Raw genomic sequence first — 21,181 nt, forward strand, 5'->3', positions numbered from 1 at the left:
TGTGTTTGTTCAGTTCCACTGAATTTAAATTTTAATGTGCTTCCTTAAATGTGGGTATTATCTTGGAACACGGCTGCTAATTGTATTCCGTTCGGTAGGTTAATTTGAGGAGGAGAGACCAGAGGCCAGGGAAGTGAATTCTCTCTGAAGTTGCAGAGTTTTGTTGGCTTTTGATCAAGAGGAGGGTTTCCTTTTTTTAAAAGGTGTATTTGTTGCTTTGCATCTGTATTAATACTGACGGGTATGTTTGTGTATGTGTGGAGAGAGAGAGAAAGACAGAGAGACAGAAAGAGAAAAAATCTAGCTCTTTTTAATCTAGTCTAAGCTTTAATATTTCATGATACTAGCTGTTTGTGTTCATTTGTGCTGTGTTTTTTTACATTGTTATGGTTACTTTGTTTTACAGTGTTGTGTTATCTCATGCTGTCTAGGAACAAAATAAATATTTATTGTCCCTGGCAAGTGAGCAAGACATATGTTCTTCTTCCTTGTTCACTTCTTCTCTTTCAAATTTCAAGAAAAGCGCATACATTTTAGCATTACACATTCGACATCCGTTCATAATTCCACTTCGGATTCTGCCTTCTGCTGTTCTCTTAACTATGCGTGGCTAGCCAGGGAATTCTGGGAATTGAAGTCCACAGTTCTTAAAGTGGCCGAGGTTGGACAACCCTGAGCTAAAAAGGTTGGTGGTGGTTAGAACTTGGATAAGAGACCAATAGTTGCAAACTGGACTGGGATGCAGGGGGGGGGGAAAGTCCTGAAAACCTTTGATACTCTCCTTTGGCATTAGTGCCAGAGGAACAATATGTGTCATGCGTCCCTGTTGGAATCTGATTCCGAGGGGAAGGTCAAGCAGCTGACAGGGAGTAGTGGGAGTGTGGCTCCGGTGGCTGTGGAGGAAACTGGGGAAGGACACAGTCCAGCTGGGCATTCAGAGGAAGGCCACCCCCTCTTCATCCTAGGGCACGCAGGGAGGAACGGAGAAGGGAGCAATGTGGGTTACGGGGGAGAAAAGGGCCCTGATTCCCTTCATTAGCTGCAACTGGGAACACAGGATTTAAAAAGGGTGTTTGCGCACAACACCTTGCTGGAAGCAAAGCGTGAATTACCTTTGTCAAGTCTTATCTGGGTGTGTTTTGTTATCTTTTGAAGTCTTCAATTCCTTATCCTGCCCTGCCTCGTTAATTGCTGCAGCTGTGGTTTGTGATGGTTTTTATTTATAATTTAGATGTACTTTGGGTTTGGACTGAGTTTCTTCCCTTTAAAAACTGTTCTTGGGAGAGTTTTTTTTTTCTCCAGCCGATGATAACTGGACATTGGGGGCCAAGTTGGAGGAATTAAAGGGACTTTACCTACTTTTGTGACTTTAGTGTTGCTTTTGTGCCTCGCCCTGGGTCATCACAGTATGGCTTCAACCCTCGAAAGATGAGCTCAGTTGGTAGGTCTCCAAGATGAAGTAGGTGGGTCCTTCATTGGCTTTCCCAGACTGTTCTTCCTTCTGTTTATTCGGCGTTCTCCTCCTCCTCTGGGTTTTGATGCTGAGCAGATGTTCCTAGCACACCAACCCAGCAGAAGGAGACAATTTCGGCCAACTGGCCGTGGAGGAGAGTCAGAAAGTTCTCCGTTCCTCCGACTTGGGAGACAAAGCCTCAAGGAGTGGTTGGCCTTCTCCCCAACTTGGTCCTGGCCAAACAAACCCCAGCCAGTGGTTGTGTCATTGTCTTTGCTCGCGGGGAGTTGAAATAGTTTCCTTTCTGGAAAACCTCAGAGCATATAAAGCTCGGCTCTCTTTCCACTCCAAAGTAATTCCAGGAAGCCTCCCTCTTTTCTTTCCAAGCTATTTAAATATTTACACGCTCCACCAATACCGTGGCTCACCTTACTACTTAAGATGAGACCAGTTCCGCTTCAGCGGCTTACGCTGAGAAGCCCTTTGTCCTTAAACTGACCCGACCAGCCATCTGGCTCAATGTTTGGGTGTTTGTACGTTTAAGCCAATTACATAATTTCCCCCCACCCCCCGCCAAGGTATAAAGTGAAATACACATACAGGTAGTCCTCGACTTACAACCGTTCATTTAGCGACCAAAGTTACACTGGCCCTGAAAAAAAGTGTTTTTCACACTTAGGTCTACTATTGCAGCGACCCGTGGTCACTTAATCAAAACTCGGGATGCTTGGCAGCTGGCTCACCTTTACGACGGTTGCAATGTTCTCCCCAGGGTCAGCTGATGCCCCCCTTTTGCGACCTTCGGACAAGGAAAGTCAACGGGGAAGCCAGGTTCACTTAACAACCTTGTTCCTAATTTTAACAACCGCAGCGCTTCGCTTAACAACTGTGCAAGAAAGGTCGTGAAATGGGGCACTTAACAACTGTCTCACTTCGCCACCGAAATTTGGGGTTGTAAGTCAAGGATTACTTGTACGTGAAGGTAGGACCAGTTAGTATCACACCTGCCTGAATTGTTTCCGTCTGTGTTCTCAGAATGTAAGGGCATGTGTGAATGACCTTGGGAGAGGAGGGGGAAGAAATGCTTGCTAGGAAACCATCCAAGAAGCAGCCCCCCCCCCCCATGGCTTAAGGGTCGGAGGAAGAAACTTAGCAATCAGGCTGTTGAAACCAGCGGTGTATGTATACTTAATACTACATATTTTGACAGCAGCGAAAATTGTATTTGCACAATATTGAAAAAATGAGGAAACTCCTACGGATGAAAATTTAAAAAATACTAAGTCTGCGGAAATGGATAGCTCGACATTAAACATAAAGGACAAAGAAGATACAGAATATTTCTTAAGATGGGATTCGTTCTATCAGTGGCTAGATTATAGAGGTAGAAATTAGAAGATGTAGGATTATTTATTTATTTTATTTTATTTGTCAATATCTTACAAGATAATAAATGTAAGTATAAATACAGGAAATGGGTACGAATAATTGGGGGCAATAGGACAGGGACAGTAGGCGCGATGGTGCGCTTATGCGCGCCCCTTACAGACCTGTTAGGAACGGGGTGAGGTCAATAGTGGTTAGTTTGAGGTTAAAGGAGTAGGAGGTTAGAGAATGTAACAACAGAGTCAGATAGTGCATTTCAGGCATTGACCACTCTGTTGCTGAAGTCGTACTTTCTGCGATCAAGTTTGGAGTGATGTACATTAAGTTTATTACCATGTATCAGAAAATGATGAAAGATTATTACTGTGTATAAGTTAACAAACTTGCTGCTATTATTACATATAAGTAAATTGACTCAGACAGTGCACTGTTCGTTAAGCACTTATGCATATTAAAGAAAAACCTATAAATAAATTTTAAAAAAGAAAGCCAGCGGTGGGTAGTTTGTACCTTCAGACACTTGCAAGGTTCTGTTAATGTAGCCTTGCGGTGAAGTAGAATTAGCTCCTCTGGTCGTGTTACCTGAGAGGGCTGATGTCAGGGCTCCAACAAATCCATCCCCATTCAAATCATAAGTCTCTAGCCGCATCTCTCAAAGTAAAAAAAAATTGATTTATTTGGAGTGACCATGTTGGCGTTGGCTGGGTGCAGCCGACACTAAAATACACCATTCATTTCCCCCTTGACCCTGGTCTTCCTCCTACCCCCTGGACGTATATTCTCCAATGGGACACATCCATAGCCAAGAGCCATCAGTCATGCTCTCCAGTAATATTCTTGCGCGCCCGACAGTTTTGGGCTGCCAAGGCGATTATCGGAAGCATTTCAGGAATGCACCACTTTCCCTCACCCCCTTTCTGCTGGCAACTAAAAAGACCAAAGAAGTATTCATTTATTTATTTTAGTTGACAGCCGACACTGAAGGACCGGTGGCAAGGGGTGGGGTGGGGTGGAGTGAGGTGGAATTCAGTCATCTTCAACCAAGACCTCCGAGCTCACCCAGAGAAGCCATGATGAAAACCAGGACCGTTCCTCTTGAGTCTCCTTGTTCCAGAAGAAGGAGCAAGCCAAACCGAGACAGGCAGCTGTTAGGAAGTCCCCTGCTTCCAGAACGTATGTGAATTAACACCTACATTGTCTGCCTCTGTGTGTGTGTCTGTGTGTGTGTCATTTCAGGTGCTCTCACCGTTGGCCTTGTGCGACAGTGTCAAACCATTCATGGACGTGACAGGACCTGCATTCCTCCACGGCTGCCTCCAGAGTGGATCACGACTTTATTTTTTATCATCATGGGAATCATTTCACTGACTGTCACCTGTGGCTTGCTGGTGGCTTCTCACTGGCGACGGGAAGCAACGAAATACGCACGCTGGATAGCCTTCACTGGAAGTAAGGCTCTCCTCCACTCAGCAGACCAAAGAGGGCAGGTTGCGCTGGGTGGGGGGGAAATCAGCCCGGAAAGGCTCACCTCCATCCCAAGGATTTCCCTGCCTTTCCAGAAACCCACAGAAATCTTCCCTGCCCATTCAGAAACCCGCAGCTCCTCCTCTTTCTCCCAAAAGCCTGCAGAGACAGCCATGGCTTCTCCGCAGCGACTGTTCTGACCTAGGCTTTCACAAAATCACGAAGCAGGCTCCTCGTCCCGTCAAAACCCCTTTTTGTTAGCTAAAATGTGAATCCCTCTCATTCACATCCAGCAAAGTCCCGGCAAAAAAGTCTTTCAAGGGTGAATTACAACCACAGACCTTATCAGGCTTGGAGAGTTGCCAGGCCGATAGCTCCCAAACGCCACGCTGTAGCAGAAATTACTTGGCAAGGAGTCAGAAACAAATCTTCACAACTAACTAATTGTCTCCTGCAAACCCTACTCCCCTTTCGTTCCTCTTTATTCCCTCTGGGAGGGACCATTCACCGTTCACCTGTGCGTTTATTCCCGAGTCAGCCCTAGTTCCTTAATTCTTTCCTTCTCCTGGCAGCTCTGTGCATGTGCACACTGGGAACAGGCTCCAGCTGTTCTTCTGCCCCACTGATGTCAGACTCTGAAGATAGCTGATAACTGTCAGACGGCCCTGGCCCCGTCTCTGTCTCTGATGCAGAGCCTTCCCCAGACTCCAGGACTGGCCTATGAATTCTGGGAGTTGAAGTCCACAAGTCTTAAAGCTGTCAAGTTTGAAGACCCCTGGCTTAGTGCTTCATTTGCAGTGTTCAACTTCTGCTTTCTCCAGGTCCATGTTCCCCTTCAAATGCTGGACTCCCAACTCCCATAATCCCCAACTGGGCATCTCTGGGGTGTCAAGAGTTATGCTCTGAAGGCTAAGAGCAAGCTCTAAACGCCCTCTAGCGGCTGTTTGACATCCCATTAAACCAAAGTTCGTTTGCCTTTAGAGTTGGGTAGTCCTCCACTTACGGCAACAACGGGGACCAAAATTTCCGCTGCTAAACAAGACCGTTCTGGGAAGTTGAGGTCCTGACATCATAAGTGCTGCTAATGTTGAAAAACAGCTTTGTACTTTAAAAGAAAATGTTTTAAAAACAAGCGCAGGGAATCCTCAACTTAAGACTGTAATTCACCCCCAAATTTCTGTGGCTAAGCAAGACAGTTGCAGAGTGCCCCATTTTACGACCTTCCTTGCCGCCTTTATTAAGCACATCCCCGCAGTCGTTAAGTCGTTCCCATGGCCGTTAAGTGAATCTGGTCAGAAGGTCGCAAAAAAGGGGACCGCAGGGACCCTGGGACGCTGCACCCATCATAAATACAGTCGGTGGCCAAGATCCTGTGGACACGCTGCAGTAAGTGTGAAAAAAAATGTCCCTGGGTCCCTTTTTCCACTGCCGTTGCAACTTCAAACTAAAATGAATCTGGTTGTTAAGTCAAGAACTACCTGTCCTTTTAGCCGTCGGTACGACTTTTTCCACTAATCTGATTTTTTTTTTGTCTCTTTTTTGTCTCTCCTTTCCTTCTTTCTTTCTTTCTTTTTCCTTCCTTCCTTCCTCCAGTGATCCTTTTCTGTATGGCAGCCTTAATATTCCCCATAGGATTTTACATCAACGAAGTGGGAGGCCAGCCCTATAAACTTCCAAACAACACCGTGGTGGGCTCATCCTACGTACTGTTTGTTTTATCTATTTTCTTTACGATAGTGGGACTTCTGTTTGCTGGCAAAGTGTGTTTACCGGGCTGACAACCGTCTCTCCATCCTTTTTTGTTGTTTTTTTTGGGGTGGGGTGAGTTACGGTCACGAAGGAGAATAGCGACGCCGTCTGGCGCATCCAAGGGGAGATGCTGAGGTCAGGCCGCCGTGGCAGTCTTACCGGAACGAGGAGGTTTCTCTGTTCTCACTATGCACTTTGGATTTTTTTTAAAGAAAACTTTTATTATTATAATTATAATTATTATAATTATTATTCCTTTTTACGGAGAGTCTTTCCCCCCCTCCATAACCATAACCAAAACCGAACAACCACGACTCAACTCGTCAGCATCTGGACGTGGTCAGGTGTGCACTGTGATCGGACCTCGTGTGGAAGGGGGAAAAAAAAACAAAAAACTCTTTTCTGCACTCAACAACAGCATTATTTCCTTTGGTTTTTTTGTTTTTTCCCTTCCCCACCGCCCCTCCAGTTCCCCTGACTCCTTCCGCACCACCGTACTGTACCCCCTTCTTCAAAACGATGTGACAATATTGAAAGTCTCAAAAGTATTTATGCACTTTGGTTGAACGGGCGTTTTGCCAAGGGTGGGGCTGGGCCTCACCCAACCTTTAGAGATTTAGCCTCTTCCTTCTGTGATAGGCAAGAAGCATTTGCCATCAATCCTTCCCCCTTTCCCCCCATGTTAAACACCTCCACGCACACAAGTAATCAAGTCTCATGTTAGCTGCATCCTGAAGCTGGTAGATCAAAAGACATTTTTGGGGAAATCTGTTACGAAGATCCGTCTGCTCGCCACCCTCGCTCATGGTTACCACCTCCCGATGACTCCAGGTGGGGCTGAGAAATTCTTCCATATGTATTTATATGTGTGTGTGTGTGTGTAGGTGTGCATGCATGTGTGTGTGTGTGTGTGTGTATTTATATGTATGATGCAGTACACCGAATGTCTTTGTATGTGTATTCACACACAAGCACGCACATATGCATACATGCTGACCGACATAAGCGAAACACTGTGGTGTGCAACACTAGGGCTTGCAAAGGAGAAAGGAAGGAAGGAAGGAAAGGAAGGAAAGGAAGGAAGGAAGGAAGGAAGGAAGGAAGAAGGAAGAAAGAAAGGAAGAAAGAAAGAAAGAGAAAGCCATTTCTTCGAAGGCCGCATCAGTGAGAAAGTCTTCAGTATACCTCATTCGCTGTAGCAGCCCTTGCTTTTGATAATTTTTTACAATAGATACCAACAACTCCATGCCTTCCTAGGTGGAATTTTAAGCTAAGCTTAAGAGGGTTGCTCCTCCACCTCCTCCTGTTTCTTCTCCTTCCCCTCCTCCTCCTCCTCAGTCTCCTTCATTTGAATCTTGATGATCAAAGATGAAATCATGTCTTCTTTTTGAAGGCTCTGGTCCCAGCGGTGGGAAGTTCGACCCAACAATATAACACATAATTTTAAAGCAGTGTAAATCGTTGGGGGCCTCTCCTCTTGTAGAGGTCTTGTTCCTTACATCATGGTGGGGTTTTGGTCCAGATAATCTGCCACAAGCATCTCCGATACATTAGACCCCAAACAGCACCCAAAAGCTACAGCAAAGCAAGCCCAAACACTTTGAAAGTATTATTTCTTCTGTTATGTCACAAAAGAACAAGGTGATTATTGGATAAGGCAGGGTGTTGTTGTTTTAAATGGCCTGTCTCTTTTCAGAGGCCTTTGCAAGTAATACCTTTCTCTTTCTTGACAGATACTCTCAGAAAATAGTATCGCTAATATTTAGATGCAGGCCTGACTCCTCGGTTTATGTCCGACACTCTGCCGTTCAGCCCCCTGAAACCAAAACTTGGCGCACAGCAGCAGGAAGGAGGCAACACACACATCACCCAAAGCATGCTAAGCAGCGCTATAAATCTGTCGTGCTGGATGCAACCAGGGATGGGATTCAGCCAGCTCGGACTGGTTCGAGCGAACCGGATGTTAAATTGACACCTGGTTCGTTGAACCAACTGGCTGGCCCCGCCCACTCCGTCCCTCCCAGGAGCCTCCACGTGGCCCATTTTGGATGCAGGTAAGTGCAGGGTCCGTGTGGAGGCTCTGGGAGGGGGAAAAACGGGCCCGTTTCCAGCTTCTGGAGGGCCTCCGGATGCCAGGGAAGGCTGTTTTCGCCCTCCCAGAGGCTCAAGGGAAGCCTCCGGACCCTGGGGAAGGTGAAAAACCGGCCCTTGCGGAAGTTCCGGTAGGCCACGCCCCCCATGGCCACGCCCCCCCATCAACCGGGCAGCGAACGGGGTTGGTGGGATTTTTGAATCCCACCCCTGGACGCAACGGCCCTTTTCTTAGAAACCCCTGTGGCAGCATTCCAGCAACCCTCCATTCCAGCCAATAACTCCGAGACAGACATCTCTCAAAAGATTGTTTTACTTAGATAGTAACTGGCACATCTGTGGAATCCTGGAATCTGAAAGTGTTTTGGGCTTCCTTGCAATATTTAAAACTACAAATCCAATCCCCCCGCTCCCCCTTTGTCCGTCATCACATCACATGGCCCAATCTTGGTCCGTCCCAAAGTAAGATTCCTAGTTCATTCTGTGCCACACTCCCATGACCTTGAACTAACAAAAGAGTTTTATTTTGTCTACTTAGAGCTGCTCAATTGAATCCCCCTCCACCCCACTTTCTCGGGCTACGTGGCAGCGTGGGTGCATCGCATCTCAATATGGCTTCCAAAGCTGATACCCTGCACCTGAGAATCTTAGCTCAAAAGAGTTGAGACCCTCCCTCGTTGCTTGCAGGCAAAGGAATTGCTGAGGGCTTCCCCTGCCACACAGTGGGAAAGATAAGATTCCCTGTTGCAAACAAACCAACAAACCCCTGCAGACCAAAGGATTCTCACTTCCATAGTGTAGGGTTTTTTTTTTAGGAAACCTATTGTGGTTGAAGGAAAAGACTACTGAGGTTGGCTTGGCCATCGTACTGGATGGGTTCCTTCCACCTTCTCAACGCCATGCAGGGATCCCCATTTGTTCAGGGCAGGTGGGCCTTTTGACTCCCTAAAAATGCTGGGCCAGGGCCCCACTCCCATCGATTCTTCTTTCAAAGGGTCAACGGGCCTTGCATGGAATCCATGAATCCATCCGTTGTTGGCGTCCATTTTAGCTTCGCTCAGGTCAGTGTTGGAAAAGAGGTAAAGGGACGGGGTAAGAACATCTGGCAGCCAAAGGAGGTGTGTGCTGGTGCATTGCCACCCTGGCTGCTACGCTGAGGGTCCTCTCTTGTGGGTAGCCACAGGAAACACTAAAAGGAATCCCTTCCAAGGCCTGGTTTGCAAGCAACTTTTTCATTAACTGAGTTTGTGGATATATATATTAATGGTTTTGTGAAATCATGTCCTCATTTGGTTTAAGGTCAAGCATCTGAAGGTTTGCCAGGTGTTAAGCAGTGAGTCCTGAAGGCATGTATCTGCGGACAGAACACCAGGTTCTGTAAATGCTGGACCGTTTTTTTTAACAAACAAAAATATGTAACTCCTAAGTTAAAATGATCGCTGCAAACAGGAGCAGGTTACCTTTTGCAGGTCAAGAACTAGGGCTAATATTTGGGGGGAGAATAAGGGCCACAGCGGTCAAGACACAGCACAAAAAAAAACAGGTGGCACAGTTGGACAAGGCTGGACTTTTTCCTCTCTCGCCCTCTTTTCTAGGTTTGTGTGCATATGTGAGTCTTTGCTTGGTTTTGTTGGATGGAAATAAGGTCTTCGTGCTGCTTTTAGAGTTTGTGCCGTCATTTTCATGTGTTCCCCTCCCCGCACTGAAATCGCACCCGCCAATTGTCAGCGGTTCCACCCCTTCACTTGGAAGCCGACTTCAAAGGCTGCTAAAGGTCGAGTCTGTGGTTGCAAGACGTTCTCCACAACGTCCCACGCCAGTTGTAGGTGACCCCATGGCATGGCTGGGCCGTGGCCCCTTTTCTCTTGAGCTGTTGATATTAAAAGCATCTGCCCAACCGCCTTCTTCTGCCTATCGAGCTGCGGTTTTAAAGACAGAAGCTTGTGTGCTTCCAAGCCCTGGCATGACGTTACTGGGGTTCATTGCACAGATGTTCTACAACCTCAGGGTTGCACATCATCTGTGGCAGGTTGCCTGTTCAAAATTTAGGAAGACCGCCAGACTAGAGCCTCATCCTCTTCCTCTCCCTTCAATGCACAAATTGTTCTGTTTCCTGCTCTTCTCTTTCTCTCTCTTTTTTTTTACTAGTGTCTTCCCATCTCTCTGGCAGGGCACAAAAGTGGCCATTTTAAGACTTGTGGACTTCAACTCCCTGAATCCCCACGCTGGCTGGGGAATTCTGGGACATTGAAGTTCACAAAGTGGCCCAAGTTAAAGTTGCAAGCATAGCTGTCCGAGGAATTTCTGGGAGTTGAAGTCTGCAAGCCTTAAAAGTGGCCAACTTTGGAGACCCCTGACCTAGATAATTTGTGAAGAAGAGAAGGTCTCTCACTGCATCATTCCCTTAAGCATCACCCAACTCTCTGGCCCCACTTCTCTTAAGACGAAGAGCCGTCATGCAAAAACCCAACTCCTAAAACCATTTTCAATCAGGATGGGCCACAAGAAAGCAAGCAACCCCCTTTTTTTTTTTACCAACCCTGCTTTTAGTTTCCTTCTGGAAACGCCTAAGAAAAGGGAAGAACCAGCTAACTTACATCCCCTACAAGCAGGCCTTGTAGAAAATTTTAGCCAGGGAAGCGTCTTAGCCATCTTTGACAAACATCCTTGAGCTAACATTAGGACACCGTCCAAAAAAAAAAAAAAACCCAGCAAAAACATTCGTGGATTTGTAACCTCTGCAGAGTAGGTGGCCAGAGTGGATGGACACACAACTGTCCCCAAATAGATAGATTGGTAGAATTCTTTATTGGCCAAGTGTGATTGGACACACAAGAAATTTGTCTTGGTGCAAATTCACGTGAAGTTCCTCCTGTGGCCCTAAGAAAGCCCATCTTGTCGAGTTTGACAAAATACACATCATTACTACAGTCACCGAGAACGGTGAAGTTTTCACCACAGCAAAATGACTTCTTTTACGCCCTAAATTTAAAAAAATAAAAAAATAAAAATTGGTGACTTTTTCACATCGCTGCCTATAAAACCGGAGAAGCATATTGGCTGGAAATCACCATGCCTGTCACTGTAAGGAATCCACGCTCGCTCGCTCCCTCTGATCCCGGGTCATCATTTTGTTACGCGAATGGACGTCTCAATCAGAGCTGCATCGAGCAGAAGGCCGAAACTTTTTGGCTTTAATGGGGACACCGAACCATTTCTCAGAAGGGGAGGGGAAAAAAAATAAATCCCGCAATTATTTTTTCTAAAATAAAAAATGAGGGCAGGGCAGGGAATTTAAGGGTGGGGGGGGAATCAACTCTTGCTTTAAATAGAATCGCAAAAGTGTGCAGTATTAATTTATAGCAGAAAGGCCATATCTTGTAAACTGTATATAAAGCAGTTTTTTAAAAAAAAAATTGGTGCAAATGTCTGTCAGTTTTCTGTCTGTTGCATTGGGGGTTTTGGGGAGGGGTGGGGGGGACATCTGATCCCTCTGTGTGTGTGTGTATGTCTGTGTGTGTATGTGTGCGTAGTATGTGTGCATTTCTTTTCACTGCTCGCAGCCTTCCCCAATCCAGCTTGTGCAGAGCACCAGGTTCGAGAAGGCAGCCTGTAAAAACTTTTGGAGTCAAGTGTGCTATGAATTATGCCTCGTTCCTCTTAAACCCTGGGGTATGTGTGTTATGTTTTTTGTTTTTTTTTAAACAACAGGTCTTACTTGGATTTTAAATGTCTGCACCCTCCATTTGGCTCTCTTTGCATTAACTATCTTGTCCAAAGCAATTCATATGAACAGAGATTGGGGGAAAGATTGGTACCAATCCTTTGAAAACTGCCAGATCGATTTGATAAAGGCAGTTTATTATTAACCTTGGGGAAGAGTTAGCTGCTGTTTCATTGATGCGTCAACATCTAATGCAGAGGTCTCCAAACTTGGCAACTTTAAGACTTGTGGACTTCAACTTCCAGAATTCTGGGAGTTGGAGTCCACAAGTCTTAAAAGTTGCCAAGTTTGGGGATCCCTGATCTAATGTCTTTGGAGGGGGAATCAAATGTTTGTTTGTTTTTTATTTTAAACTTCCCAGCTATGGTGCAATCAGATGTTCTTTTTTCTTTTTTTGCATTCATTTTTGACAAGCTTCTTATCTATGCAGCCAAGGCTTTTCTTACAAGTTTTTTTTTTTAAAGCATTTTTTTTTGGTCGCCCATCAAAGTGCCTCAAGTTGGATTAGTCTGCAAACAAACCTGGGTTTCTCTTGCAATCTCTAATCCTAACGGCATTCAAGACGTTTTTGGGGCTGTGTGTTTGTGTAAAAAGACTGGTATCTATCCAGAAGTGGCTGAAGTAACATCTCCCAATTAACTCCAGTCAGTGAAGGCCGCTGAGAATTATAGTTCTACGCCTGGAAAGAAATAAAAAAAAATATATCAGAATTTGTTCTCCGTTATTGAATATCCCCTTTTGGGAGCAAATTCAAGCCAATCTTCTCCTAGGCGGCTTTTTCTAGAGAATTGATATGAAGCTGCCACCACCCTTAACTAAGTTTGGCGGCTGGACCGGGCGACGGGAGTTGTAGTTCCAAGATTTAGGAAAGCCACGTTTTTTGCCTTATTTGACAAGTTTAGCCACGCTAACGTGCACCCGATGTAAATTTACAGCAGTTAAGTCTCCTCTCGGGCATTTTCTTGCAAATTTCACTTTCTGGGGCATTTTGGAGGAAGTCAACTTTTCCCCACCTGTCAGCTGTTGTTCGGTGTGCTGTTGTAGAAGTATGAAACCTTTGTGAAGGACACAAAACCTGGAGGAAATTATATTCAGTGAGATTTGCTTTCCCTGTGAGATTTTAAAGTACTTGGGCTTTGCAGTGGTCCCTTCCCCCTTCCGCCTTCCACTGCTTCCCATCCTGCAATTCCCAAAATAATTGTTTTCTAATCGGTTTTGGGGTGGGGGTGCATACTTTTGTTTGTTTTCTTTTTCTTTTCTTTTCTTTTTTTGCGGTTAACTTCCCAACAAATTGTTAATACAGACTGTATAAAGCGGACATGATTTTCCTCACTTGTATTTTTGTTATTGAGCAAGTTTATCAAAATAAATTCTCTACTGAAAGAAATCCACCCGGCTTTGTTGCTTTGTTTTCTTTTGTTTCCCAATTCTTTTTATTTTTTTAAATGCTCATAGTTGTTTCTGGCAAACACATCCTCAGGGCTGAAGTGTTTTTGGAGAGTGAAAAGACTTAAAATGCACAAGCTAAGAGCTTTCTGACAAAATTGAGCAGCAGCGCATGAAACGTCCAATTATATAAGTGTCTGGTGGGTGGTGGTTGTTTTTCAAAGTGAATTTCCGGTTTCTAATAAACACAATGAAAACATCAAAAACAGAACTCAAAGCTTCTCTCTTCCTTCCCCTGGATGGATGGATGGATGGATGGATGGATGGATGGATGGATGGATAGATAGATAGATAGATAGATAGATAGATAGATAGATAGATAGATAGATAGATAATGATGATAGATAGATAGATAGATAGATAGATAGATAGATAGATAGATAGATAAATGATAGATAGATAGATAGATAGATAGATAGATAGATAGATAGATAGATAGATAGATAGATTAGACAGACGGAGGAGGGAGGGGGGAGACATGGTTCTCAGCTAGATAGCTAGATGATTGATGGATGTCCCTCCTTCCCTTTCTCCTTCCCCTCTTCCACCTCTCTTTATCCTTCCTTTCCTTCCCTTCCCTCCTTCCCTCTTCCATCTCTCTCTCTTTCTCCTTCCCTCCCTCCCTTTCTCCTTCCCTCTTCCCTCTCTCTTTTCCTTCCTTCCTTCCCTTCCCTTCCCTCCTTCCCTCCCTCCCTTTCTCCTTTCCTTTTCCACTTCTCATTCTCCTTCCTTCCTTCCCTTCCCCTTCCTTCCCTTCCCTCCTTCCCCTTTCTCCTTCCCCTCTTCCACGTCTGTTTCTCCTTCCTTTCCTTCCATTTCCCTCCTTCCTTCCCTTTCCCTCCCTTTCCTCCTTCCTTTCTCCTTCCCCTCTTCCACCTCTCTCCTTCCTTTCCTCCCTCCCTCCCTCCCTTCTTTCTCTCGTCCCTTCTTCCCTTCCCTTCCCTCCCTCCCGGATAAGAATGGTTGCTTCCGTTGCTATTGGTGATAGAAAACACAGGGCCAGCCAGAGATTAGACCCAAAGGCCTGGAGAGCATCCGCTGCCCACGGAAGAGCTGTGCAAGAGCATGGCAGATGCCTGGTGAGTCCCACACCTTGGAGAACCTCAGCTTGGGACGATTGGTGGGAAGAAGCCAGCCTGGGGTTGGGAAGGGCTATTGGAAAAAAAAAGGTGGGGGAAGGTGACTTACTGACTTTCAACTGTCTTAGAGGAGGAGAATTGTGTGTGTCTACAAGCGTCCATGCAGCCTTTCCCCAGAGGTGGTGGTTCCTGCAAAACTTTCTGCAGAGTCCTAGCAACTAAAAAAAACAAACATCGCAACTCAAGAGTCGGGAGCATCGTGGGCATGGCAGTCCATACTTAAAGTTGCCAAGCTTTGGGGAAAGTAGCAAAATTTGTTTTATGGAACGTTGTTTGTACTGATCCAATTTCTGTCCATCTGTTCAGTTAGACTAATAAATAAACAGATTGAGTGCCCTGTAGAGCAGAGGTGTCAAACTCAGATCTGGCCGCTGCGGCTGTCCTGCAAACAGCCAAGGACCCACTCACAGGGCCTCTGCCAGCAAAAATGGAGCTCGGGAGGGCCACGTGTGCCCCCCCAAAAAAACCCATTTTCGGCCACGATGGCCTCCTGCATCCCTCCGCCAATGAAAACGGAGCTCCGTTTCGCTGGCAGAAAACTAGCAAAACAACTCAAAACAAAAGGAGACACGTTTCTTCCCCTTTTGCATTTGAGCATGCAAGAAGGGACAGGAAAGGAGAAAGGGAAAGAGGAAAGACAAAGAACAAGAAAAGAAGAGAGCAAGGAAGGAAAGACAAGGAAAGAGGGGAAGGAAGAAGGAAGAATGAAGAGGGAAGGAACAATAAAAGGAAGGGAGGGAGGAGGGAGTGAAAGAAGGAAGGAATCTAGCTATATTGAAGAACCTGGGAAGGGAGAAAAGAAGGTTGACATCTAGTTATAAGTAGTCAAAGAACAAAGGAAGGAAGGAGGGAAGGAAGGAATCTAGAATATTGAAGAACCTAGGAAAAGAGAAAAGGTTGACATCTAGTTATATGTATTCAAAGAAGGAAAGAAGGAAGGAAAGGAAGGAAGGAAGGAATAGAATATTGAAGAACCTAGGAAGGGAGAAAAGAAGGTTGACATCTAATTATATATATTCAAAGAACGAAGGAAGGAAGGAAGGAAGGAAGGAAGGAAGGAAGGAAGGAAGGAAAAGAAGGAAGGAAGGAAGATTATAATGAGAGGGAGGGAAGGTCTGAGGGAAGTTCTGCCCTACCACTTGGCCACCACAAGTGCCCCCAACAAAAGTGACATCCAGCTGGCCATGCCCCCCCCCCCCCCCCTGACCCCAGCCCCCCCCAAGGTCAAACAACTGATGCAGCCCCTCAATCAAATTGAGTTCGACACCCCTGGACTAGCTCAACCTTTGCAGCTTGTCAGCCTGTCGGAGGGAGGGGGGAGTTGTACAATCAGGCAAGTTGTGTGATGACCCACTTAATGTCTGTTGGTGACCAAAATAGCAGCAGCCCTCAGTTACGTTACGGTCGTAAGCAGTGATGGGATTCGGCCGGTTCACACCAGTTTTGGAGAACCTGGTTGTTAAACTTTCTGAGCAGTTTGGTGAACTGGTTGTTGGAAGAAATCGTTAGGGCAGAGAACCGGTGGTTAAATTATTTGAATCCCACCGCTGGTTGTAAGCCTCCAGGACGGTCCTAAGTCAAGGACTTCCCGTGATGGAAAAAGCCTGGGTAGCAAGGTAAGCCGAGTGCAGTGCCGACCAGTTTTCTCTCTCTCCACCACCACTTATAGTGCAAGATGACAAGATGGTTATTTTTTCACAGCGCAAACCCAGTCTCAAAGGCCAGGTCGCCCCAAAAGCAAAAATCGTGGCAGAATGTCCTTATCACCGATGCTGTGGATGACAAAGGATTGCTAGTCACCAATGTTAACCAAACGCAGGATTTAATGGTAAGGGAATATTCCTGTTAATGATGGAGGCCGTAACTACGGTATATCGGTGAAACGAGAAACCAGTTAGAAGCACCACCTGTGCTATCAAACTCTACAGGTAGCCCATGACTTAAGGGCCGCTGTGGAGCCCAAAATTTCTGTGGCTAAGCGAGACCATTGTTAAGTGAATTTTGCTCCATTTGAACGGCCTTTCTTGCCACATTTGAAGAGCTGTGGTTAAGAGTGCAGTGCTACAGACTACTTCTGCTGACTGCCAACTGCCTGCAATTTGGCAGTTCGATTCTCACCAGGCTCCAGGTTGACTCAGCCTTCCATCCTTCTCAGGTGGGTAAAATGAGGACCCAAAATTGTTGAGGGCATAGAGGCTGACTCTGTAAACCACTTAGAGAGGGCTGGAAAGCCCTGGGAAGCAGTATATAAGTCTAAGCACTACTGCTATTGTCATTGCCCGCCCTCCCTCCCTCCCTTCCTTCCTTCCTTCTGATTAGAATGCAGTATTGCAGGCAAACTCTGCCCACTGCTAGGAGTTCAATCCTGGCTCAAGGTTGATTTCAGGTTTTCATCCTTCCAAGGTGGGTAAAATGAGGAGCCAGATTGTTGGGGGCAAGAGGCTGACTCTGTAAACCACTTAGGGCTGTAAAAGCACTGTGAAGTGGTATATAAGTTTAAGGGCTATTGCTATTAAGTGCATCACTTAGTAACAAAATTTTTGGGCTCCATTGCAGTCATAATTTGAGGACTGCCTGTAATCCCACCATCGAAAGCGCATGCTCTCCTACTCTGCCTCGGGAACCCCAAAAGCAAATCACGTGGGCTTATCTTTTTGCCTTGATGCCTGCTTCTGTTTTGCCCGCAGCGGCTGAAGAACACGGAGGTGATGTTTGCTAATTTAAAAGCCACCGACGATTGGATTCAGGTCTACAGCTTGGCAAACTTGCAACTCTCCCTTGAGGATTTGATGAAGAAAGGCAGTACTACCACGTAAGTGTGAGTCCCATTCGTGTGTAGTTGCTTGCACCTGCGATGACCCGGGGCAAGGCACGGAGGCAACGCAGTCAGCTGATAGTTCAACCTCCCCTTTATTGCTCCAACTGTCCCCCAAACACTCCCACGTTTAGGGCAAGTCCTGGAGCAAAGCACTCTCTCTGTCTTTCTCTCATACACACACACAGAGCAGCCTCTAGCTGCGAGCAGTCCAGAAAAAAATGTTAGCGGCAATGGCTTCAAAGCAAGAAATCCAGCAAGGCAAGGAACGAGGCAATGAGTCCACAAAGCAAGCACTCCTGCAAACTCCAGACATCGGCAACAGCACACAAAACTCCACGAATTCAGCGTTTGTTCCCGACAAATGCCCCTCCCCACAGCGTCTCCTTAAGTCTCAGTTCCCAGGCGTGCCTTGTGAAGAGAAGCGGGGCGCTCCCTTCCTGAGTTGTCGGGTTGGCCTGTGCTGTTCCTGCCTTCTCTCCACTCTCCTTGCTCTGGGATCAGGAGGGGGTGGTTCTTGCTCATTGCCTGAGCTCTGTCGCTCTTCATCTCCACTGCTTGCCCTCTCTCGGTCGTCCTGCCCCTGTTCCTCCCTGCTGGCAAGCCATCCCAAACGGTGGTATTCTACCGGTTTGGCCTGGTTCTGTTGAGCCGGTAGCGGCGATGAGCAGCGGAGACCGAACCAGGTCTCTCCACTGCTCTGCTATTGGGCCCACCTGGGCTCCCATACTCACTTTTATCTTCTGCTTTTGAAGCGCAGCTGCTTTGCGCGGCACAGAAGAATGCCGCGCAGCAGCTGCTGAAGCTACCGGGATCGTGCAGGCTTGCAGGAGGTGGGTTGGAACGCCTCTGCATCTGTGCAAAGTGCATGTTTGGCATGCGCATGCACACAAAGTGTGTGCATGTGCACAAAGCCACGCCCAACGAACCGGCGGTAAAAGTTTTTGAATCCCACCACTCATCCCAAGCCCGAGGGGCCCGGGTCTGACTTATCCTGCTCCTCCCTGCATTCCTTCGAAGCTGACGAGGCCACCCCCTCAACCTTCGTCAGCCCCAACTCCGATTCATCCTCTGCCGCGATTCAGGCTTCGACGGCATGACAGCGCCTCCTCTTGGCTCACCGTGGGATGTTTTCCTTTAGGGATGCGAACAATACGGTGGAGTTTACTCAAGAGGAGATCAACAGTTTCGAATCTCAATTACAAATGTGAGTACCCCAATGTCAGACTCCTTAAAAAAAAAAAAAAGAACATGTAGAGTCACCTCTAAGCCATTTATTTTATATTTCCTCACCTAAAGACCAAATTATTTGTCAAACCGATTCAAGGAAGGGGCCGTACGAAATAAGTCAGCTAGCATTAGCATATTTCATTTATTTGTTCAATTTATTTGCCACTCATCTAAACCACAAGGTGACTATATACATAATGCATTGTTTATATTTGTGGATGGCTTATGTTTTATCTTCAGGGCTATCGATCTCTATGACAAGAGGATGCGTTGGCTTCTCCGTGGTTCCAAGAAGGTAACTTTTTTTTAAAAAAAATGGTTCAACAATAGTTCTAGTATTAGAGAAATTGTATAGTAATTTCATTATGAGCCGTGGTGGTACAGTGGTCAGAATGCAGTATTGCAGGCTAATTCTGCTGACCGCCAGCAATTCTATCCTGACCAGTTCAAGGTTGACTCAGTGTTCCCTCCTTCCAAGGTTGGTAAAATGAGGACCCAGATTGTTGGGGGCCAGAGATTGACTCTGTAAACTGCTGAGAGAGGGCTATAAAGCACTGGGAAGCGATATATAAGTCTAAGGACAATTACTGTTATGTCTTTTAATAGCAAATCTGGGTGGATATGAATGGGAAGACTGAGCTTCAGGCCACACCCTAAACCGGAAGCAAACATAATGTTTTAGGTATATTGGCTGAGACTAAACTATATCTGTAATAGAAGAGAATGCAATCATTGGAGTTTGTATCTTCCTTTTAGAACGTAGTGTAAAACAATCTGTATTTTTATGGATTTTCTTCTGGCCGCCACAGAGATTTGTTGGTGTGTAATGTAGAGCATTGTAAAAGGTCTCTAGCAACAAAATTCCCAGGGTGACTCAGTGTGCAGTATCATAAAGATTCTAATTCCATATGAAATGAATGAATGAATGAATGAATGAATGAATGAAAAAAAAATACATATATACATACATACATGGTGTTCTAAATCAGGTGCCTCAAATTCAAGGCCTGGGCCCAGATCCGGCCTGCAGGATACTTAGATCTGGACGGCGGGGTTGCCCTGGAAATAGCAAAGGAGCAGCCCGTCTTACTTCTGCCAGCAAAAATGGAAGCTCGTCAGTGGTGGGACTCAATTTTTTTTTTGCTACCAGTTCTATGGGCATGGCTTGGTGGGCGTAGCTTGGCTTGGTAGGCGTGGAATGATCCTGCAAAATCCCCATTCCCTCCCCACCCCACTAACCTGCTTTCCAGCTCCCTTTTGAGCCTGGGAAAGTGGGAGGGGGAATTTCTCGGAGTGCATGTAGTTAGACATAATAACATTCTTTTTCTAATTCAAGGTCGTGTTAGTTTGTGCATAAGTGAGGGGAAGTCTCAAGTTGGGACGGATGGTGATTGGGGCATGTGACGTGATGATGGGCACAGTGGATGGATTGTAGTTTTTACTTATTGCAAGGAAGCCTGCAACTTTCAGATTCGGGATTCCCCCAGATGTGCCAGTTACTATCCAAATAAACTTTTGAGAAGATGTCTGTCTCGGAGTTATTGGTTGGAGTGGAGGTTCGCTAGAATGCTGACATCGAGTTTGACACCTCTGTTCTAAAGTCTTTCCATTTCTTTCCATTTTCCCCCCCCTCTCCTCCCACTCCAGATGTTTGGTGTCATTCAAGGAAACAAACTTGGAGTTCTGATCGAAACATCCAGTGTAGATTATGGATCAGGACTGCAGGGATTCCACCTGGATCTCTTGGTAAGTATTACAGGCAGTCCTGGACTTGCGACAACAGTCGAGCCATTGCTACGCACAACGGCTGTTCGGTGATTTTTTTTTTACCCCGTTTTACGACTTTTCTTGCCACGTTTGTTAAGTGAATCCCTGCAATTATTAAATTAGTCACATGGTTGTTAAATGAATCTGGCTTCCCCAAGGACTTGGCTTGCTAGAAGGTCGCAAAATGGGATCACATGCCCCTGGGGACAATGCAACTGTCATAAATATGAACCAGTTGCCAAGTATCCGAATTCTGATCATTGTCAGGATTCCAGTAATTGCCCTAATTAAATCATGAGCCTCGAGACAAGCTTCAAAAACTTCAAAGGATTTATTAGGAGCGAACATGTCGGCATGACCTGTATGAAGCCGATTCTGAGACACATAATTCACTGTTACCCTTGACCTTGGTTTCTCCCCACCCTTCGAGGTATCATAATTCATAATCTCCAATGAAACACGTTCATAGCCAAGAGTCATCAATCACATTCTCCAATTAGAGATTTGCGGGGAAGAAATTACGGTAGCTTAGTTATAATCTTTGCAAGATAAGAATGGAATGCACTTTCGGTTCCAAACTGCTGCATTGCTCTTTCAAATTTCTCCCCCACCCCCTCCTTCTGTTCATGGCAACTCCAAAACAAGCATAGAAATGTTTTATGAGTTGACAATCATGTGACCATAGGGATTCTGCAACGGTCGTTAGTGTAAAAACTGGTCATGAGGTCACTTTTTTCAGTCCCGTTGTAACTTCAAATGGTCACCAAATGAACTGTTGTAAGTCAAGGACTACCTGTATTTAACAAAGCTCAGGTCATGATATCATGGGTTCATTTGATCAGTTAATCAATAAGAGTCCCTTTATTAGTTCCAACTTTGCCCCCAATGTCCTGGTTACCTTCTGGCTGGAGAAAAGG

The 21,181-nt window shown here is 45.9% G+C and overlaps 2 protein-coding genes across 4 annotated transcripts in view; both read left to right on the top strand.

The window, feature by feature from the left end:
* Positions 1-12,210, top strand: part of MOSMO (modulator of smoothened) — a 32,294-nt gene extending 20,084 nt beyond the window's left edge. The window contains exons 2-3 of the mRNA XM_087942156.1: positions 4,076-4,288; positions 5,897-12,210. Of these exons, the coding sequence (XP_087798282.1) occupies positions 4,076-4,288; positions 5,897-6,081 (398 nt within the window). The 3' untranslated portion in view covers positions 6,082-12,210. The remainder of the gene's footprint in view (positions 1-4,075; positions 4,289-5,896) is intronic.
* A 2,001-nt stretch (positions 12,211-14,211) lies between these two features.
* Positions 14,212-21,181, top strand: part of VWA3A (von Willebrand factor A domain containing 3A) — a 39,429-nt gene continuing 32,459 nt past the window's right edge. The window contains exons 1-6 of one of the 3 annotated variants that reach the window (XR_015745181.1): positions 14,212-14,392; positions 16,154-16,280; positions 17,140-17,264; positions 18,409-18,474; positions 18,738-18,792; positions 20,145-20,243. Coding sequence is in view for 2 of the 3 variants with exons in the window: in XM_087942183.1 (XP_087798309.1) it covers positions 14,379-14,392; positions 16,154-16,280; positions 17,140-17,264; positions 18,409-18,474; positions 18,738-18,792; positions 20,145-20,243 (486 nt within the window). In the remaining variant the exon portion in view is untranslated. The remainder of the gene's footprint in view (positions 14,393-16,153; positions 16,281-17,139; positions 17,265-18,408; positions 18,475-18,737; positions 18,793-20,144; positions 20,244-21,181) is intronic. The other 2 variants (XM_087942183.1, XM_087942182.1) reach the window with 2 other exon arrangements.

Source organism: Notechis scutatus, chromosome 12, assembly GCF_049901735.1.
Source record: "Notechis scutatus isolate UNSWTSFEM ecotype Mainland chromosome 12, rNotScu1.2, whole genome shotgun sequence".
NCBI lineage: Eukaryota > Metazoa > Chordata > Lepidosauria > Squamata > Elapidae > Notechis > Notechis scutatus.